The following is a 20,251-nucleotide window of genomic DNA, read 5'->3' as shown; positions in this document are numbered from 1 at the left end:
TTACTAGGGCGAGTCATTGATCAACTCGGGAAGATTTCTATATTTAAGGAGACACAAAACCGTATAAAATTCCACAGAAACTCATACTCTTGCACACAATAAATCTTGCCCCTTTCTCAAATTTGAATTTAAAAGAACAAAGTGACCATCCCACATTTATCCCCAGTAATTAATTTTGTGCCTATACATCTTTTTCTTCAACCAGCCTCCAAAACTACTACTCTCTCTTTGTTTTCTAAAAACAATGAAAAACACTTTATGAAAAATAGAAACAGTAGGATACAGATATGATCAGAAATAAAGATTTACGGCATAAACTCGGATCTTCAAATGAAATGGCGGACCAGTTGGAAAAATAGGGTTTAGAGGGGTGGGGGGGGGGAGTTTGATAATCAGTGTTTCACTTCCTCTAGTGTCCAGTGACTGGTGGAAGGCGAGGCTGAAATCCCCATGATAGCTGCCAACTGATCTGGAGTGGTGTCTAAGGAGACCTGGGCGCGATTAAGCTCTTTCAGCACTGCCTTCCTTTGCTTGGGAGAGGCTATGAGCAGGCCCCAAATAGAGATTTGGGCTTTCATCTCATACGGCTCTTCCTTTCTGTGCATAGTAATAAGGGGAATAATCCATGGAATCAAGAAAAGATTGATAATTCAATAGAGGTACGGAAAACGATTGGGGGCAATCAAGTAGGTGAAGTGGTTGGATTTTGCGAGCTGTTCCAACCACTGCTAGATGTGATTCCAAGAGCCGAAGGAGAATGAATACCACACAGAAGAGTCAAGACCAAGCTCCCTAATGGAATGTTTAACCGATCCATTCCGGATCGATCGAATTGGTACGGAAGTTGTAACATGGGAAAACCATGGAAAACACGACTTATTTGAAGAACCCATGCGTTTTTTTTTTAAATGCGTTTTATTGGTGTCCCGTTTAAAATTCCGTTTAAAACTTTTACAACGAATAAAACTCCATTTTGTTGAGGCAAACGTTTTAAATATGTTTTTTTTGCCAAGTTTTCAATTTTACCCCACCATATTTTGTAAATGACAAAATTCTAAACTCATTTTCCTGTGTTTCTGTTTTTTTGACTACGTTTTTTTGAATCAGCACTTTATTAAACTCGAATTTTAGCCTTTTTTTTTTTTTTTTTTTTTTGGCCGTATCACGTTTTGCTAACAATGGATGTAATAGGGAAACAATGTCTTTGTATTGTAAATAAAAATATCACTGGTACCGCTCAACAAGTGCAATATTGTGTGAAAGTCTCATTTGCATCATACGGACTTCGATTTTGAAGCATAAACTGTTTCGTGAAAAACTATAAAAGAAGACCACTATTGGAATTACCCTAAACCCTAAACCTGAAATTGTAAACCCTAAACCCGAAACCTGAAATTCATATCACATAAATATTCGATATGAATTAACTACTACAGTTCTATCATGGGGAGAACTAGAACATTTAACCTTCTATGAATAAGGGATTGGTCTCTATTATTTCCTTCTAATAGATTATCAATAGATTATCAGAAGATCAAACCCATCAGTGATTTGATCAACCGGAGAGGCAATAGACATTCCAGCCCCATATCGATCATCTGAAGAACCGATTAAGGTAAGCTTTTAACCTAAACTGTATTAATAAAGTAAATCCACATGGTTAGATCAGTTTATTCTAAATAGATCTAAAAATATTAGTTTTATCTGATTCAATTTCAGTGACCGTGATAATCTAGTAGATTACTTTGGGAATGTTTTGCAACAACGAAAGAATATTGTATGGGATATTTGTGGGGCTAGTTGTGATAGATGGCAAGGGGTCTAACAGTGTAGCCGACTCCTGATATCATCCATAAATCATGGTCTCCGTCCTAATCTAGTAGATTACCTTTGAATGATCAGAACCGTCCATTTGACAGGTCGTGCTTTGAATCTCTTATGGTAAAGAAAAAATCATGCTCTCTGTCCTAAAACCCACTATGAATTTTGTTGGCAATCATGCCTTACTAAAATATTCCTCAAATTACATTCATCAACAATAATATATGTTAGGATTGAAGAGTGGCTATCGTGCCTTACAAAAATATTCCTCAAAACACAAAAATTATGGTTGCAATCTTTCGGGGGAATTGCTAGCGTCCATCACAAAAGGCATTTCGCAGCTGGTCTGTTGCACGTTAGACCAGCCACCTCGTGCATGGAGACAAAAGCTATTGTCTTTGTGCACGAGGTGGCTCGTCTAACATGCAGCAGACCAGCCGCGAAATGCCTTCTGCGATGGACCCTAGCAAATCAACGATATATTTATCCGGGTCCATTTGTTGGACGGGGGATTATCAGATTATGGGACCGATAACTGGTACTTTATATGGTGGACGGTCATTCATGGGCATGTGGTAAAAAAAAAAGTAACAGGACCCATGTAAATTTAATCTCCACACCCCCCCCCCCCCCCCCCCCATCCCCAAAGCAGATAAGCCATGTCTCAAAAATCTTCTCCATGGTATGATCCTAACCCTCTAATTTGTAGAGGTTTGAAATGGACATCTCATTATAAATAAAACTATAAAAACCTGAGGGGTATGATCATCCAAAGGAAAAAAGATTTTAGAAGCACGGACTACGTGTGTTAGTCCGTGCACGTTCATGCATGACCATCCGTAATGAAGGGATGCTAGCCGTGTGATCAATGCTTGTAAAACCATAGTTATGGCTTTTCAAGGCTTAACCCTTAATTGTTTATAGGTGTTGATTTTGAAATTGGAATGTAATGTAATCCATCACTCTCCTCCGTGATAAGGCTCGTTGATCCAAGAGGAAGGATCAACTGATTATGGTGGGTCCGTCAACAATCAGCTTTAACTTTCTAGTGATCTAAGGCCCTGTTCGTTTCAGATTATATGTCGTCGATTATGTAATATAACCGATTCTGCAATCGGTTGTATTAAAATATTATTTGGGGGTTAGGATCATCCTATGAAATGATTGTTGGAGCCCACTGCCCCGCCTATTTACGTTGGGGGCAACAAATGAATATGGCTTGGTTCTTGGGTCTCACTACATTTTTTAAAAAGTTACATGCAGCACCGCAACGCTCCCATGTTTTTAACAAAATCTCGTTATTATAGTCCCACATCGGAAAGTAGTGGGGAATTCTACCTCAACAGCCCCTTATATAATACTACGATAGCACTCGTTCGAACTCACGCAGCCTCGTGGTGTGCACAGAGCGAACTATTCTTTCGCCTTTTACTAAAGAATACCGTGTGTTCGCCACTTTAAGAGGCATACGCCTATTTTTGGAGGGTTTTTTCTCTTTTGAAAGAACCCTGCCAATTCTAAACCAAAATTATTTCCTATAGCAATTTGATACATCACCTTATCCATTTTTACTGTGAGACTTTAATGATATGGCCCACCATACTAACGATCCAGATCTTTTACCTACTGAGGTCTATAGAACATTTGATAATCACAGGATGATGATCAATCTGATCTTGGTAGATCGATACAAGGCCGATGGAGGAATACATGATAAGAGTTTCTATATGGTTCTGCACATAGCATAGCTGCACGTAATTTTATTTAAAATATAAATATGAGTCCACCATGTTCAAAGATCTAAACCATTCATTTGTTGTGCGCACTGTAAATAGGTTGTGCCCGAAAAATCATCTCCATAGGATGATAAACATCTACTGATTTGAGGGTTAGGATCATCCTGTGGAGATGATTGGTGGAGCACGGCCTATTTACGTTTACGCTCGGGCTCAACAAATGAATGGTTTGGATCTTTAAATGGGTATCACTGTGCAACTAGATGAGGACATCATATAAAACTCATAAATTATACATGTATTGTGGGCCATGACCACTTCTGTCACAACAAAATCTCGTTATTATAGTCCCACATCGGAAAGTAGTGGAGAATTCGACCTCAATAGCTGCTTATATAATACCACATTAGCCATCATTTTAAATTACGCAGCCTCGTGGTGAGCACAGAGCGAACTATTCTTTCGCCTTTTACTAAAGAATACCGTGTGCTCGTCACTCTAAGAGGCATACGCCTATTTTTGGAGGGTTCTTCTCACTCTTGGGAAAGGACCCTTACCATTTCATGCCAAAAGTTTTGTCTATTCAATAATCATTATTTCATTCTTGTTCTTATTTAGTAAAGGATTTGAATACAGTGACTTTATGAGATAATCTAGATGAACAAAAAATGTCTAATCCTCTGTTCATAGACATCTAGTTATCATCTAAAAATTGAAGGGTGGAGGATTGCCAAACTCTTGGATTTGATTGTGTGGAAAGATCAGACATGATGTTGATGAGAAATTAGATTGATTCACTGCCTTCGTATTTTTTGAAAGAAAACTGAGCAGTTCCGATCGTCCTGTGGTCTGATAGTGTTTTCCAAAGAATTATGTGGCAAAGTTCATAAGCTAGATGGACTAATGAGATTGATAACAGTAGCTGTTAAACATGCAAATGGGAAAATAGCTGTTACTGATTAATACATCCCAAACATGTTATAGAGGCAGATTGGTATTGGGTATATAACAAGTCTTCGGTTAAGTATATCTAGTCCATTCTTCTCATTTCCAGTCATTTTCTGTTCTTGTAGAGAGAATTCTATTGTCAATCATGGCCATCATTTTCTGTTCTTACAGAGAGAGTTCTATGTTCAAATTATGGACATTCTCAATTTCAATATACATGACCATTGACCAAAGAGCCTCATTACAGACACATCAAAGTGTTTCCTAATGTTGTTTTTTCCCATCACAAGCAATCGAAATCAAAGAACTCTATGGTATTGTTCTCTAGATGGCCTGCCTCCTTCAACTTAAAACCCAACTCATCCAACAGGGCATGGATCAGTTTGCCTTGAGGATGAGACGTCCCACCAACTGTAAATTCATGTATAACCCCCTCTACTTCTATGGAACTACACCCGGGCTCCTTCCTTATCCGCTTCTCCTTCATCATCCTTCTCACTTTCATAGCATCTCTAAATCGACCAGCGGCAGCATAAGCATTCGATAGAAGTATATAGCTGCAAGTATCCTGCGGATCCAAATCAATTATTTTATTTGCAACCCGTTTACCTATCTCAATGTTTCCATGGTTCCTACAAGCAGAAAGCAAGGACCCCCATATAATAACATCTGGGTTCATGGGCATACTTCTTATAAGCTCTTCTGCCTCCTCAAGAAGGCCAGCACGGCCTAGAACATCGACCATGCAACCGTAGTGCTTGATCGTGGGTTCGATCTTGTATGTTTTCATCATGAGCGAAAAATGGTGCCTAGCTTCATTTACCATGCCCGAATGATTACAAGCGGTTAGGATACCGATAAAACTAACATAATCAGGTGTCAAATTGGAGGATTGAAGCTTTGAGAATTGCCGAATTGCTTCCTCTCCGCATCCATGAATTGCTAGGCCAGAAATCATAGAGTTCCACGATGATAGTCCTTTTCGTGAGGTGGCTTCAAACACTTGAAGAGCCTTGTCTACAAAGCCACACTTGCAATACATGTCTATAATTGCTGTCAAAACGATAACATTGACTTCAATCCTATTCTTCTTTATATAAGTATGAATCCATTCCCCTTGTTGGAGTGCTCCTAAGCGAGCGCAGGCCGCTAACAAGCTAACCATAGTGAAAACACTAGGCACAATTCTCGCCTTTTGCATTTGGTGAAAGAGGTCCAATGCCTCTTTGAACCGTCCATTCCGAACGTAACCACTTATCATTGAATTCCAAGAGATCATACTTCTCATTGGCATTCTGTCGAACAGACATCTTGAATCTTCAATTTGCCCACTTCTAGCAAGACCCAAGATCATTGAATTCCAAGAGACAACATCAAAGGTCGAATTTTCATCGAACAATTGACGTGCAGCAACTATTAGGCCGCAAATTGCGTACATAAATATCATCGAATTGCGGATGAAGGGATCAGAATCAAACCCAAGTTTGAGAACCATGCCATGAAGTTGAGCTCCTTCATGGGCTAGGCCAAGTAGGGCGTAGGCTTTGAAGAGGGAAGGGTAAGTGAGCGTTTGTGGTTGTACGGTAGAGTGGAGCATGTGGTAGAAAAGAGAAATGGCTTGGTGGGGGTTAGAGCTCTGGGAGAAGCCTCTAATTATAGTGTTCCAAGTGAAGAGATTTGGGTTTTGGATTTGAGAGAAGAGAAGCATGGCATAGTTTATGTCTCCAAAAGAAGAGGTGGCACAAAATACAAGGACTCTGCTACTAGCAATGGTGTCTTTGGCTAGACCAGTTTTGATGATCTGGGCGTGTAGCATTTTAAGGTCTCTCATGTTGTGGCATTTTTGCTCTAACATGGAAAGAGATGGATGGTCGGATATGAATTTGGATATGGAGGTTGAGGAAGGCAATGCACAGAGGCACGGATACATTTGCTCTGTGCTTTGTTTTTTTTTTTCTAAAAGATAACAGTTTATTTAATTCCTGGAAGGAAATTACACGAAGAAGGGACAAGATGTCCTTGTGTAATACAGTGAATTACAAGAGATTCGCTCCCGGAGCATTAAATACAACATTCGGAATCTATAATCCCACTCCCTCTTTCGCTAAACGATCGGCCAGAGTTTTAGCTGTACGCCTTCGATGCGTTATCAACGGACGTATGATACCCATGAGATCTCGTATCTCATCAATCTCGTTTGCAAGCCGCCAAGGTCCATGACCTTGATTCCTCACTCATGCAATGATGTTGGTTGAATCACCTTCCACGATTAAGGGCCCCAAATTATGATTCCTAAACCAACGAAGGCCGGATAATAATGCTCTCGAAGGCCGAATAATAATGCTCTAGCTTCCGCCTCGTTCGCATCACATACACCTGCCGGTCCAGAAAATGTCATAATTGTGGTTCCAATAAAGTCGCGAATTGCTCCCCCAAACCCCGCAGGTCCTGGATTTTCCATCGAGCTTTCATCAAAATTGAGTTCAAGAGTGCCCTACGGCGGTGGTAACCAAATCGGCTTGATGGCCTTTACACCCCGCTTTTCTGTCATGACTGTGAATCCATTCCGCAATATATGTGATATTGAATATGGTACGCCCCCTTTACTGCTTGCCCAAGTGAGGATTGCGATAATAATGGAGAGGCATAAAAATCTAGGAGCCTTGCTCCGATCATTGAAAATTCTGTTGTTATGTTCTATCCATAAAAACCATGTTATTGCGAACGGAATAGTGTTCCACATCTTCTGCCCCAAGCAGCCATGAAAAGCTCCTGTCCAGTTCATGAGCAACTTTGAAATGTTATTTGGGAGCACCCAAAACAGTCCGAAGAATCTGAGAATCCCCATCCATACCTCGAAGGAGTAAGGGCATAACAACAACAGATGGTCAATTGATTCAGTGCTATTACAACATAGAGCACATCTGTTTGCCAACCGAACACTCCTCCTTTGAAGCCTTTCACAAGTATTAATACATCTGTATGCAACCAACCAAGCAAAAGCCGCTATCTTCGAGGGTATATAGGGTAGCCATAAGCATTTCCATTTGTTGTCCCGTCCATCTCCCATTTGCTCCGTGCTTTGTTGGGACTGCTTTGCCAACATAGCCGTGGCATCTTTTGTATCTGAGAACTTCTATGGCCCACCTAGGAGTGGGGACATCATGTATGTGCAATCGAGACCATTGATCTTGTAAACAAGGGGTGATCGATCAAGGGCCTTGGGTCATCCCATCAAGGTGTTCTCAACCCTTAAAAGTGGCCCCTCTTTTCAGGATAGTCGATCCGCCTCGATCCCGGCACAGAAACAGATATTATCATCTTTTTCGGGAAATGACTGTATTTTCACCTCCTTTTGTTTGTCAATTTCCCCAAATAAAGTCATGTTTTAAGGAAAAAGATAAACATAGGAAAAGGTTTCTGAGTTCGAGCTCAGAAACAAACCACTACTCCCATAGTTAGTTGAGTCATCCAACCCATTTAGTTTATAAGTTATGGTTATAGTTAGGGTTAGGGTTATGATTTGTAGAGGTTTAGAATGGATGGCTAGTAATTATGGTCATATAGATCGGATGGTTAGGAATATAGTATGGAGCTGGTTTGTTAGAAACACCCTATCTATGTGAGGTAGTATAAAATGAATGTGTTGGATGAGTCAAACTACTATGGGAGATAGTGTATTCTAATCTCTAGCTCAGCTTGAGCTAGAGCTTAGAAACCATGTTGCTAAAAAACCGTGATAGTTGGCCTCTTACCCAAGGTTTTAAATTTTGGTGGAAATCCGAAACGTTCCAAAACCGAAATTGCCGAAATTTACCAAATTTCAGTCTACATTTTGGCGAATTTTTCGATAAATTATTTTTTTTTTATTCTTTTACAGAATTTCAGCAGAAATTACCGAAATTTTGGGGCCCAAAAATACGACATTTCAAGCACCTTTAGGGCCCATTTGGATTCCGAGAAGATTTTGATTTGGAATTCTCACATCTGCAGCCCTTTTTGTGTTGACATTTGGATCCCGATCAAATCCTTGAATTTCCAATTCAACGACTAACAGTGAAAAAAATCAGATTTCCAAATAAGCTATGGGAATAAGAAATTGGAAATCCACATATCTGGCAGTTTCCTTCACCCTCTTAGCTCCTCAACTTCTCCCCTGCTGCAGGAAGTACCTCCTTACCTCTCTGTCTCCCTCAACATGAGCGATCTATTCATTTTGTATTGAAAACTCAATTCCAAATCCAAATACAAAATATGAGGTATCCAAACAGGCCCTTACCGAATTTCGGCTTAAATTTCGGTTTCGGTGAGGACCGAAACTACCCCCGAAACCGAAATTTAAAAGCTTGCTCTTACCTACGTGGACATGATCGGGTCCACTAGTTCCCGCTGAACGCACCTTGATCGGATGTTCGTGACACCTTGATCCAAAGAGTCTCATGGTTCTGTCTTTCAAACCAAACAATTATTTACCCCGTAGAGTTCACTCCATCAGCCATGATTTCCTTGGAATTCCCTGATTTCTGGGCATGCTCGAAATGCTCATATGCAAATAATACCTCCATATAGATCAGAGGGGTTTTTGGCGAAGGATGGCGTAGACAAGATCGACGTGGAAATCACTGGCTTATAGGCGAAGGGTGGAAATGGGTAGTGTCATGTATGCATTATATTGTAGTTTTTATCGAGTTGTTTGTATTACTATTTGTGGGATGTCTTGTCCCCCTTCCATGTGATACAATCTCGCTTCATCAATAAATCTGTTACTTTTCTAAGGAAAAAAAGAAAAGATGAAAGGGTTGAGATCATCCTATGTAGATGATCTATGGGGGTACAACGAATTTATATTGTGGGCCAACAAATGAACGGTTTGGACTTTGGAACATCCTATGAAGTGGGCCCCACTGTACTTGTTGAAAAATACTAGATTTCAACGTCCACACATCATATAAAAACTCCTAAGAAAGGTATACGAGTAACCATTATTTGCATTATGTGCAAACCAGACTACATGCATCTAAGATCATATAAAAATAATTTTGTATATGCTCGTACATATAAATGCATTTTTGTCAGAAAAATGTTATCAGAAGAGTGGCTGTGCATGTTTGCGCTAATAAATGCAAGGATGCTACCATTCAAAAATAAATAAAAATGCATGGATGCTGCATATGGAACTCAAACATTGATAGTTAGGAAAATATCAATCCTAATTCAGTGTACATAGGAGTGCATGTGCATCAATCCAGTGCAGACCAAGCAGCTAACATCTCATTTCAAGTTGTGCAGAGATGATGTTCTGAGGAGAAAGTTCCAGTTAAAGAAGTAGCAGCCTAGATGTTTTACCTAGATCACTCTCCATAAAAAATAAAAAAAAATGCCCCACCGATACCTGGAATTGATCAGATATAATTTATGGGTTTCTCAAATGATTTACTGGTGTATGACATCGTAATTCAAAATATTGAGGTAAGACAGGATTAGACAGAAAGTTACGAAATAAGTACTGGGAGTAACAGTCTTCAAGGGATCGCCATATAATCATCATAGTGAAGCATGTCTGCAGCAGTTGGGGACAAACGATGTCTAGAAACAGGTTGCCTAACCTTGGCATGAGTCTCTGCATCGCGCTGGAACTTTGAAACCATCTCTTGGAGCTCCAACTTCCTTACTTCCACCTGCTCTTCAGTAATGGGTCTTTTCAACCCTAGTACACCAATTCCAAGGCTGATTAGAATGGCTCCTATTACAAAGAGAACTCCCGTAAAGATGCCAAATGCATATGGAGCATTCTTGGCTCCAGGCATCCCGTCCACATTGATTCCAAGCCCAGTGATGATCGAAAGAACAAGGCCGACACCACCAAAAACAGCCAAATTATGTGTAATACGAAGGCTTCTATCCTAGCAGCAGCACAGACAAAAGCACAGCGTTCAAAATAAATGTAAATAAATATATGATAGAAAGCCTGAATTATAAACAAACGCTAAAAAAATGGCTTTCTCTGAGGAATAGACCACATACCTGCAACCATGCACGGACAGAGCTTTGCATGACATCTTGAACTGTAAACAGGCGGTCACGAACTGCTTCTTGCTCCCCAATCATATCTCTTGTAGACTTTTGTATCCCCTCTAACATACTCCTTGCTGCATTCCCCCTTAAATGTTGGAATAGTTCAAAGATGATCTCCTCTCTTGCATGAAGTGACCACTTAATTCTAATCACCTTCCATAAACATAATTGCAAGTTACACAATTAATCTAGTAGGTCCAAGAATGTAAGAATTGCATAATTAGTTTGCTAATTCAACTAAACCAAGAATGTAAGAAACAACCCCTATTTTCCCACTAATTTAAAACAAAAGATAGAGTCTGATACCTTTCAAAAAAGAAGAAGAAGAAGCTGTTTGGACTGAGGTCTGAGACTAATAAACAAATGTAGAGGACATGACAAGGCAAACTTAAAAAATAACATGCACAAGAAGACATATAACTCGAATGCCAATCCAGCCAGGGTCCTTCCAGATGACCCATGATTTTGCACAAGGGACAAGTGTATTCGGCATATATAATTTTGCCTTCCATGACACAGTAAATGGACTATTAGCTAATGTTTGCATTAAAAAAGTAACATTCTCGCCCTATGATGTAGATCTGCTTGCACAAGAGTATCTGGACAGTCTGCAAGCCAAGAAACCCATCAAGGTTCAAGGGGCCCATGATTTGTGACTGTGGATGATGTGATTGGTTGATCGACAGACTAGATAGTCGATCGACAAATCATTCCATCAATTGACAGATCACTCAAAAAATAACAACATAAGTTAGTTTTTGTTATGTTTTTATTTCTAGTTTTCTTTCTTTTCTTAGACGTGTTATTGTTGGGATAGGGAAAAAACATGTAAGTGCTGCTATTATAAATGCTTGCACGAATTAGGCTTGGAGAGGTGATTGATTATTGAGTTTAAATTCTACTTTTGAATAAAAGTGGAGAGAAACACGCTGTCATCCTTTCGATATTCATACCAACAAAGCCACTGCACCTTGAATTGAACAGGCAGGAGCTGAAGTTGCAGAGATAGAATAGACTGGCGGAGAAACATCCATGAATTTTTTTTCTCCAATCCAGAAATTGGAAAGGCTTGTTGAAGTCTACGTAAGAGAAAAGTTGGAAGACCAAGAATCAAGAAGAAAAAAAACAAGAAAGGCCTAGAAGCCTCCCAAATTGCAATACATCTCTCACTCTCATTTTGTAAAATAATTTCTCTATTTATAAATTTTCAAACTTCTAGACTTTCAAATATTTTCTCAACAATTCTTTCCTGAATCTGAAATTTATAACTATACCTTGCAGCATGACAAATTTTGGTTATTCCTACGGTTGATCTTTAATTAGTGGAGGAAAAATATCAGGAAACTTACAGGCACCAATTGTTGACGAACAAATGTCTCGCACGGCACAAGAAGGGTTAACATCATGAAACAGGTTGTGCTACCAAACCAGGCTTTTGCATAACGATTGCCCACTCTAAGAAATGGATTATGCATTCAATCAAATCTATGCATGCACAATAAAGGCAAATCACTCATGGTGCCAAAGTGGAGAGACTGAAAGTGACCCTTCTCGTGTTAATCAAAATCTTCAAAAGAAAATTCATTGAGAAAAAAAATGCAGCTAGTTTTAAGAATCCTATACTGTCTGTTCTTAAAGTTTACTATCAGCGATCTTGGTGTTTTTATTTACAACTGTCACCATGTAGATAACACCATTTGTTAAGAAGAAATTGTTAAATATTTTATTATCAATTAAAAAAGAAAAAAACAGAAACAAAAGTGCATGTGGAAAGAACAACTTTAATTAATTGTGAAAGGATGAAATACCTGTGTTGATAACCTCCAAATTTCTTGGTTCAGGATTATAATCAATAGATCCAAGTCCTCATGGTTTCTCCTGTTTCATTATTTGACGTTTTTAAGCAATACACATCAGCCATAAATAACAGAGAAACAACTACCAAAGTCAATGAGCATGAGCACTAACAAAAGAAATTTCTTGAAGAGATCAATACCTGTGAACAAACTTCAACTCAATTTCATCCGCTGCTCCGAATATATACTTCCGGAACAATCTAAAAAAATGACAGACAACAAAAAATAGAGGGTAAAGATGTGAAATAGTTAATATCAATAATATAGCAATGATAAAGCTATATGAAGATCTAAATAGGAATCAAAGAAAGAAAGCCTTCAACTCTTAATATAGCCAATAGCATGATAAAAGTAAAGAACCCAGTAATCACATTTGTAAGATGGAAAGTATCCATAACCACTTTGACGATAAGGCTAAATATGAGAACAAGGATAATCTTTTTTTGATGGGTTGAACAAGGATAATCTTGTGTGCTTAGGAGGTGGAATTCCAATGGGGTCTCCATTTGGATTAGTTAAAAAGATAATCTTGTGTGCTTAGGGGAGTTTACCTCCTTTTTAATTCCTCAAATAAATGGTGTGGGGACATTCCCCTCGTACATCAAAGGAGTCGTTACTACTTTACTCGATATGCTTCAGCCCACAGATATCTTGACATGTCTGGTTCCCATTTTCTCAGGTACTGATGCGAATCCAGGGCATCTTGGATGGTCTCTCATCAGGTACCAAGCACTTTGTGGGAGGTGATTGGTAACATTATGGTGGATATTTGTAAGAAAGCTGTTATCTAATTAAGAACCGGATTGGAGTTTGTACAAAATTTTCCCAGTGTTGCAAAGAAAAATGGCTCGGACTGTGAAACCAGTGAGTTGTAAAAAGCTAAATTTGGGTGAAAATTTTCAGGTGTCATCAAGGGGTTGATCAATGTCAAGCGAGTTATGGAGGATTAAAATATGATCATTCCAGGGCAGTGCTATTGGCTTTTACTGGCCCAGCTATGAGTTGTCATATGGTCGATGAGGAAGTTTATCCATTACTGTATGACATAAAGTTCATCAACAAGCTAGAAAACCATAATATGTGGATTGAACTAGGCTCCAAATGGGTGATCAGATGGTTAGAAAAGGAATTTTCTCTCCTATGGAGATCGACTACCAAGAGACCTTCTCGGTAGTTGCAAAACTCAACTTGGTCATAAGGTGTGTTGGTTAAACAAAGTGATCTATGGGCTGAAACAGTCACCTCGGGAGTGGTTTGAAAAGCTCAGCTCGGCTATGGTACACATAGGGCTCAAGAGAAGTAGTAGAAATCACTGAGCTGCCTTCATTAAACAAGATGGAAGGAATGCCACAATCTACTTATTGTGCAAATGTCTTGTATTCTGGCATTATACAGGACCCTAACAGACTAATGTGTGCAAAACACACAAGGATATTTCGGTAATTTCCTCGATGTAGCAGGCCTAGTGGCATTGATAGAACAGCCACACCCCCACCCCCACGACAATGATAAGCAATGTCTTGTTGTGACTGATATATCCTAGCAAAGTTTTTCACTTGTAAGTTTGGATGCTGCATCCCATATGGCCACGTCTGTCTTCAAGAACATGAAATCTCCACTCATCTAGGGGCCCATTGAATTAATCAGGATAGACATGACTTTGGGGTTCTCTACTTCCCACCTGCCACACCTGTCATGAAGTGAATTATCTGGGGTTGGTTCTTTCATCTTACCAATTACGTCTTTAAACTAACTTCTCCCTTAGATAAACATCTTCACAGCCTGTGACCATTGGAGGTAGTTCACCTAAACAATTCGGGCACATGACATGCCGGACCAGAATTATCCTTCTTTTCTTTTCTTTTAAATTAAGACCAGAATTATCCTAAATGTATCATACAACGAAGGATTCTGTTTCAAATCTTAATTTTACAATTTACTTATAAAGAAACTAGGCATCATTGAGCTAATGCTAATGAGGTTCCCCTAGAACTTGTGTATCCATAAAGCTGATTAATGATCAAATCAGACACCACACAAATAACATAGACATTACTGTCAATAAACATGAAAACTCCAACCTTAGTGAAACTCTCATCCATTAGGATGGAAAATGTTTATATTATAAGTTTATTCATGCGAAAAAAAACATTTTTTTACCATGTTTAGGAGAAGATCAAAATAAAGAAACATCCATGAAATCCACAATTATGCAATTAAACATGAAATACATCAACTGATCAAGGCTCAGATTCACATTGTTATGCACTCTTCTCACGAGTCAAGACACCAAAATTAATCATCCTTTGGATGGTTTGGATGACTCCACTCCAAAAAAAGCAAGCATATTACCTATCATCCCATCGAGAAAGGCGGCAAGCTAGATGTGCTATGACTTCATGAATCGATCTCGGCATTCTAGTACCACCAGCAACAAGAAGTTCCTAGGTAGAAGGAACTCCATCAAACTAGGAAATGGCAATTAGGCAATAAAAAAATGATACAAGCAAATTGAATTAGAACTAACTTGATTAGAGTAATCACATCATGCATATTCCATTTAAATAATTCTATGCAAGGAAGTACCTGAACTTCAGTGATCCCCAACACATTTAGGTTTGATGGGGATCCTTTTATATGCAATGAAGTTATTAGAAAATTTTGTGCTTGCCAAGATCGGAGTACAATGGGTGTGTCATCCTCATTAGAAAATGGGTCACCAGCTGATTGCCCTAAAAGCTCAAATAATAAACCTCCTGCAACCCTAACCGGTACCTAAATATCGAACCAAAAGATATTGTTAAGCAATCCAACAAAATCAAAACCCTGGACATCAGATGAAGAGATGAATGTAAAGAAGGATTGGCAAAAACTAACTATGAATACTAATATGGCACATGTCAAACAAATAAGCAATAATTGGCGGAAAATTATGAATGCCATTCTTCAGGCATAGAACTCTTCCCTATCCCCATCCTCGGAAAATGAATCTAGGGCCGAGGGGAATGTCTTCTAGTGAGGGGAGTCTTTTCAGAAGCCACGATGAGAAGTCGAGTGGCTTCCGCCCCTAGCCTTCAAATCCCTCTCCCTGCACGTAGCCGGACATGATATGTTCTAAACACCTTCACCGAGCATTCCATTCTGACTTTCAATCACTGATCTACGACCGCTAAACGAGCTCCAGCTGCTTCCTCTCTTGAATCTACTTTTTCAGATCCTGAGTGCCTATAGAACTCAGTTATTTCTTCTCCTTCGCTACAGTCTGCCTATCAATTAGTTGCATGGCATGATGCAAGGAATGATCTTCGACTCGAATCCTGGACCTGATTTTTAATCCTACACCGGAAAATGATGCTATGCGAGAAGTGTTGATTTTGTCATTTTTTAATCAATGCTGGTCCAGTCGAGAAGATATGCGACTTTCTTCTGTTCTTGGGATACGCCCCTACTAAGCAGATTCATCTATTGTTGTGAAGCCGTATCTTTAATCTGGTAGCTGGTAAACCCAAATTGGAACTGGTTTCTTATTTGATGATCATGATACTTCCCAAAGATCGAAATTCTTGATCAATGGAGGAACAATATCACCATTTTTGTTCAATAAGAGGGTAAATCGTTTAGCTTGGTGGCTAAAGTCAAGTGGTGACTAGGGAGAGGGTAAATCATTTCCTTCTTTCGATCGCCTATAAGAGCTGTAAGCTCAATGGATGCAGGGGAGTTAGGAGTAGGGGGTCAGTCGTATTAGTCAAAACATCTCGGTTGCCACTAATCTTGGTAAGTACTTGAGTGTGTTACAGAGTTAGTTGAAAGGAAATATCTAAATACCACGTCTTATTCTTTTCAATAATCCATGTTTGTAGCAATGAAATACTATTGGTCCTCCCCGAAATGATATATGATTGATTGCAAATATCTATAATCTATCTTCTCTATAAAGGATCTGAAATACCTTGCTTACGTATCATTGGTTACACAGCACCCAGCTGATACAAAGAACAGAAGTCTAGCAACAAAAATGAGTAAATACCCCCTTAATGTGGGTGCATTTGTACCATGTCAAGTGAAATACAGTTTATTATTGAATACAGTGTTTACCCTCCTTTTATTTTTTTAATTTTTTTTTTATATGGGTTTACCTCCTTTTTTATTATAAACTCTTCCCCCCTCTCCCAAACCTAATACCTTAAACAAACTATTGCTTCAATATTATATTTATTGTATCCTGTTGGTCACTCTTTCTCACCACATATTGGAGACTAAAAAGAGCTTAGATTAGATTGATGAATGCACTGTTATTTGATTATATCATGTTTCTTTTAGACTTATAGTTCCTTAATCATAAGACTTATTAGTTTTTTAAATGAATATTTATCTTGTAGAAAATTATGATTAATAATCAGTAATTTTATATGTATGTAAGCGTATGAGCGTGCTATGTTACTAGATTTTTAGAGGTTGCCGTGTCGAATACCTCGTATCTGTGTCTACAGATCATTATTTATTTTAGATGTTTAAATGATAGACAGACCACCGATAATTGATATAAGATATTAAGATTAGTAAGTGATTTCATAACTTAGCACAACATAAGATATTACCGTTGCAGTCTGAAAATGATCTGCATAACTCCTGGCTTGGAAATATATAGGGTAGAGTAGAAATTATCCAACTCAATAAAACGATGGCACAGAAAAAAAAGTATAACAAAAACATTTTTATTCAGAGAACACTCCGGCAGAAGAAGCTAAAGCATAACCAAACTTATATCTTACTTTAGTGCTGAAGAAATAAGGAGATGTAGCCAATTCAGCAAATTTGGATAAATACAATAATTCACTTAACAAACTAAGCATTTAATCCAAGAAATAAACAAGCAATCACCTCATACAAAAGGTGCTTCATGCGCTCGCTAATCAACTGACTTTCATCTCTCAAAGCAGTACGGATGGCAGGATGTAACCACTGAGCATTAATTAGCCACGCAACAATGGACTTATGACCTGGATCTATGTGACACCACCATGTAGGCCCCTCCGGCCTTTCCCAGTATGGAGCTGCCACATCTGCAACTGTGAGGTCATACTCATCATCAGCAAACTCCATTTGCTGCAAACCCCAGACAGCATCAACTTGCACTGTTTGGACAAGTTCTGAAATTCTGGCCCATCCAATTGGAACCCAATGACTTCTGGGAAATTTCTCCATGTCCTGAAAACCATCCAAATGATGATCGTGGCTATCTTTATTACAGTCCAAACAAGTAACCTCGTCGGCTCCTAAGATGGATGAGGTACCATTAATTGATGTGGACCCCAGTAAGGTGTCATTCGTTCCAAGTATAGGCACCTGTTTGTTTGAAATTTGACCTTCTCTCCCTTGCAAAGAGTGGATCTTTGACTCAGATTTAGAATGACCAGTCCTTCTATTGCCTCGAACATATTCAAAAGCACAAATAAGTCCATCTGTCCAAAGATCACTCCCAGGGATGACATCCTTTGTAAAATGGCTTTTGCTGTTCTCATGCTTCTTCATCTTACTAAGTCAAGGGATCACCTTTTTTTTCCTGCGACAAAGTGGGAAAAAGCATCATTACGCAGCTGCATTGAAGATAACCAACTGAAAAAAGTGAAATAAGATCATATGAATATGAGCAGCACCACATTATCCTTTGCAGGATTATATATCACAATAAACTGCTAGGAACGTCTCTAACAAGTCTCCATTTTCTAGAACAAATTCTTGAAGCAACTCATCATACTCACACCATATTTTGAGACCCAATTTTGGTTAGTTGGTATCACTTATCAAAACAGTAAGCTAAAGTAGAGTCGCAAGTTTGACTACAAATTTCAAAAAACTGAAGAAGGAAATAATAATAATCATAATATCAAAAAATCAAAATCATAACAATTATTTTCAGAAAAATAAACAACCTCCTAATCAAGAAAATTCAACAGTGAATCTCCCAAAACTAGAACAATCTTGCCATGGAAGGTATGAGTCATAGAGCAGTAAGGAAATGCCAAAAAGAGCATACAGAGTATAAAACTTAGGTGATTAGGAGACTAAGCACTGACGATACTGGTATATGTAGGGAAAGCTAGCTACCCAATTGGAGCTACACCAAAATAAATATAAAAAAACAAAATAAAAATGAAGAGAAAACAGATATTTCCAAGCACCCCTCATTGTAAATAAAAGATGTGCTAGCCGCTTGCGCACCCGCACCCACTTCTGCAGGGGCTCTTGTATAAGTAAACAACCACATTGCCTAGAAAAACAGGAAACCTTTCTGGAGCCCTGTGAGGTCATGGGATTCCACATACAAAAGCACCTTGTAAATTTCAAGAAGTAGGAGAGTCGCAAGCAGTTATCTGCAAATAATATACAATATAAAAAAGATATCCATATCAAAAGAAGACCAGAAATCAGTTACATAATTTGCTTGGGGAACCCAAGTGGATACACATTCATCAATATGATATAACCATAAAAGAAATCATAATTTGCTACCGGAACCCAAGTGGATACACATTAATCAATTTGAACCCTCGCACATCAATAATTGGAAATGCAATCCAAGGCTGCACAAACGATGGATTGCTTTTAGAAGGAGAAGGTAACCATTAGAAGCCTTACTCTAAGAAGCACAAGACTGGTCTGTGCCTACCCACATCTGAATGATCCAATCCCTTTGTCTAGTAGGCCCATCATGGAGACAACATAAACTTAAATGGTTAGGAATGTTTGATCGGAGTGATTTTCAGACCATGTCATGTACAAGGTGTTGGGCCTCCACAAATGAAGAGTCCAGAACTGCATATCATGCTGACATCATGTAGGGGGGCAGGGGAAGCTTCTAATTTCATAATAAAGGATTCACATAACATGAGTCACTTCCTCAGAAATATAGTGTATAACAATTCACATTCTATCTGGGAAGCTATTTCTAAATCAAAAGTTGTCAGAAGTTTTAGGTTAGGGGAATGATATTCTACCAAGAATAAAGTATGCACCAATTAAGCTATAGGCCCAAACCCAAGAAAATCCAAGATCACCAACATAAAATCACATGAAGAAAAGGAAATGAGTAGTGGGTTTATGGAATCATGAAGAGTAGCACTCGGGGTCCATCAAATCTCAAGCAGCTAATGTATACTCAAACAAAAAGATATTAAAAAAAAAAAAAAACAGAAGAAGAAGAAAAGCAAGAAAGAGAAACCCCTGCAGCATAATTCAAGTGATCCAGTGTTGAAAAAAATGGTGAATTGAAAATCTATGAGCTTACCACACTGGTAGTCTCTCTCGATAACGGAGTTCCTCTCAGTGAGGACGACTGTCTACGGTCCGTCGCAACAATCCCGTTTTGAATGTTTCAACCATTTGATTTACCGTCGCAACAATCCTGTTTGGGGCTATCATTATTTTATCAGTTGTCACTTGTCACTAATAAAAGACGGAATTTGTTCTACTGTGAAAACGAAGCTTTCAGTTTTGCAAGAATCTAAAGATCCTACCTCAATGGCTTGCGTATAGTCTATAGAAAAGGTTTCCAACTTTCTGTTTCTTTCGAGGTAAAATAGGCGTAAAACAAATTTTACGCCCATTTGTAAGTGGAAATTGGGTGTAAATTTTGTTAACGAACTGTTGAGGGTTAATTTTGGAGGCATCCAAAGAGGCCCTTAACTTTACCGGAGTTTATTGAATACTGATTATGATCTTCAAATTCTAGCCTTGATTGGATGATCTAGGCCCTTGATCCATCAACCCTTAATGTAAGATTAACTGTCAATTTTCAGAGTCGTTTGTCTTACT

At 38.7% G+C, this 20,251-nt stretch overlaps 2 protein-coding genes and 2 pseudogenes across 2 annotated transcripts; 2 read left to right on the top strand and 2 right to left on the bottom strand.

The window, feature by feature from the left end:
- The first annotated feature begins 3,209 nt into the window (after positions 1-3,209).
- On the top strand, positions 3,210-3,327 carry LOC143862888 (U5 spliceosomal RNA; annotated as a pseudogene).
- A 659-nt stretch (positions 3,328-3,986) lies between these two features.
- LOC143862733 (U5 spliceosomal RNA) lies at positions 3,987-4,104 on the top strand (annotated as a pseudogene).
- A 411-nt stretch (positions 4,105-4,515) lies between these two features.
- On the bottom strand, positions 4,516-6,512 carry LOC143861729 (Pentatricopeptide repeat (PPR-like) superfamily protein). The gene has a single exon (XM_077372618.1). The coding sequence runs from the start codon at positions 6,433-6,435 to the stop codon at positions 4,789-4,791; it is 1,647 nt and encodes a 548-aa protein (XP_077228733.1). The 5' UTR covers positions 6,436-6,512; the 3' UTR covers positions 4,516-4,788.
- A 3,122-nt stretch (positions 6,513-9,634) lies between these two features.
- On the bottom strand, positions 9,635-19,990 carry LOC143862323 (uncharacterized). Its single transcript, XM_077373348.1, has 8 exons — positions 19,725-19,990; positions 17,318-17,999; positions 15,023-15,211; positions 14,789-14,880; positions 12,577-12,636; positions 12,389-12,458; positions 10,530-10,733; positions 9,635-10,408 (listed from the first exon to the last, which is right to left on the bottom strand). Exons 2-8 carry the CDS (start codon positions 17,966-17,968, stop codon positions 10,028-10,030), a joined length of 1,647 nt encoding a protein of 548 aa, XP_077229463.1. The 5' UTR covers positions 17,969-17,999; positions 19,725-19,990; the 3' UTR covers positions 9,635-10,027.
- Between the last annotated feature and the right edge of the window lie 261 nt (positions 19,991-20,251).

This window comes from Tasmannia lanceolata, unplaced genomic scaffold, assembly GCF_043159265.1.
Source record: "Tasmannia lanceolata isolate RefF3 unplaced genomic scaffold, GAP_Taslan_0.1 ptg000037l, whole genome shotgun sequence".
In the NCBI taxonomy this organism is placed as follows: Eukaryota; Viridiplantae; Streptophyta; class Magnoliopsida; order Canellales; family Winteraceae; genus Tasmannia; species Tasmannia lanceolata.
This window is presented reverse-complemented; position numbering and strand designations above follow the sequence as displayed.

Excerpts from the sequence above, each read along its gene's own strand:
- LOC143861729 (XM_077372618.1), bottom strand. The coding sequence starts at position 6,435 with ATGTATCCGTGCCTCTGTGCATTGCCTTCCTCAACCTCCATATCCAAA.
- LOC143862323 (XM_077373348.1), bottom strand. The coding sequence starts at position 17,968 with ATGAAGAAGCATGAGAACAGCAAAAGCCATTTTACAAAGGATGTCATC. Across the intron at positions 15,212-17,317 it reads TGAAGCACCTTTTGTATGAG|GTACCGGTTAGGGTTGCAGG; the intron begins GTGATTGCTTGT and ends TTCGATATTTAG. Across the intron at positions 10,734-12,388 it reads TTTGGAGGTTATCAACACAG|GTGATTAGAATTAAGTGGTC; the intron begins GTATTTCATCCT and ends TGTTTATGGAAG.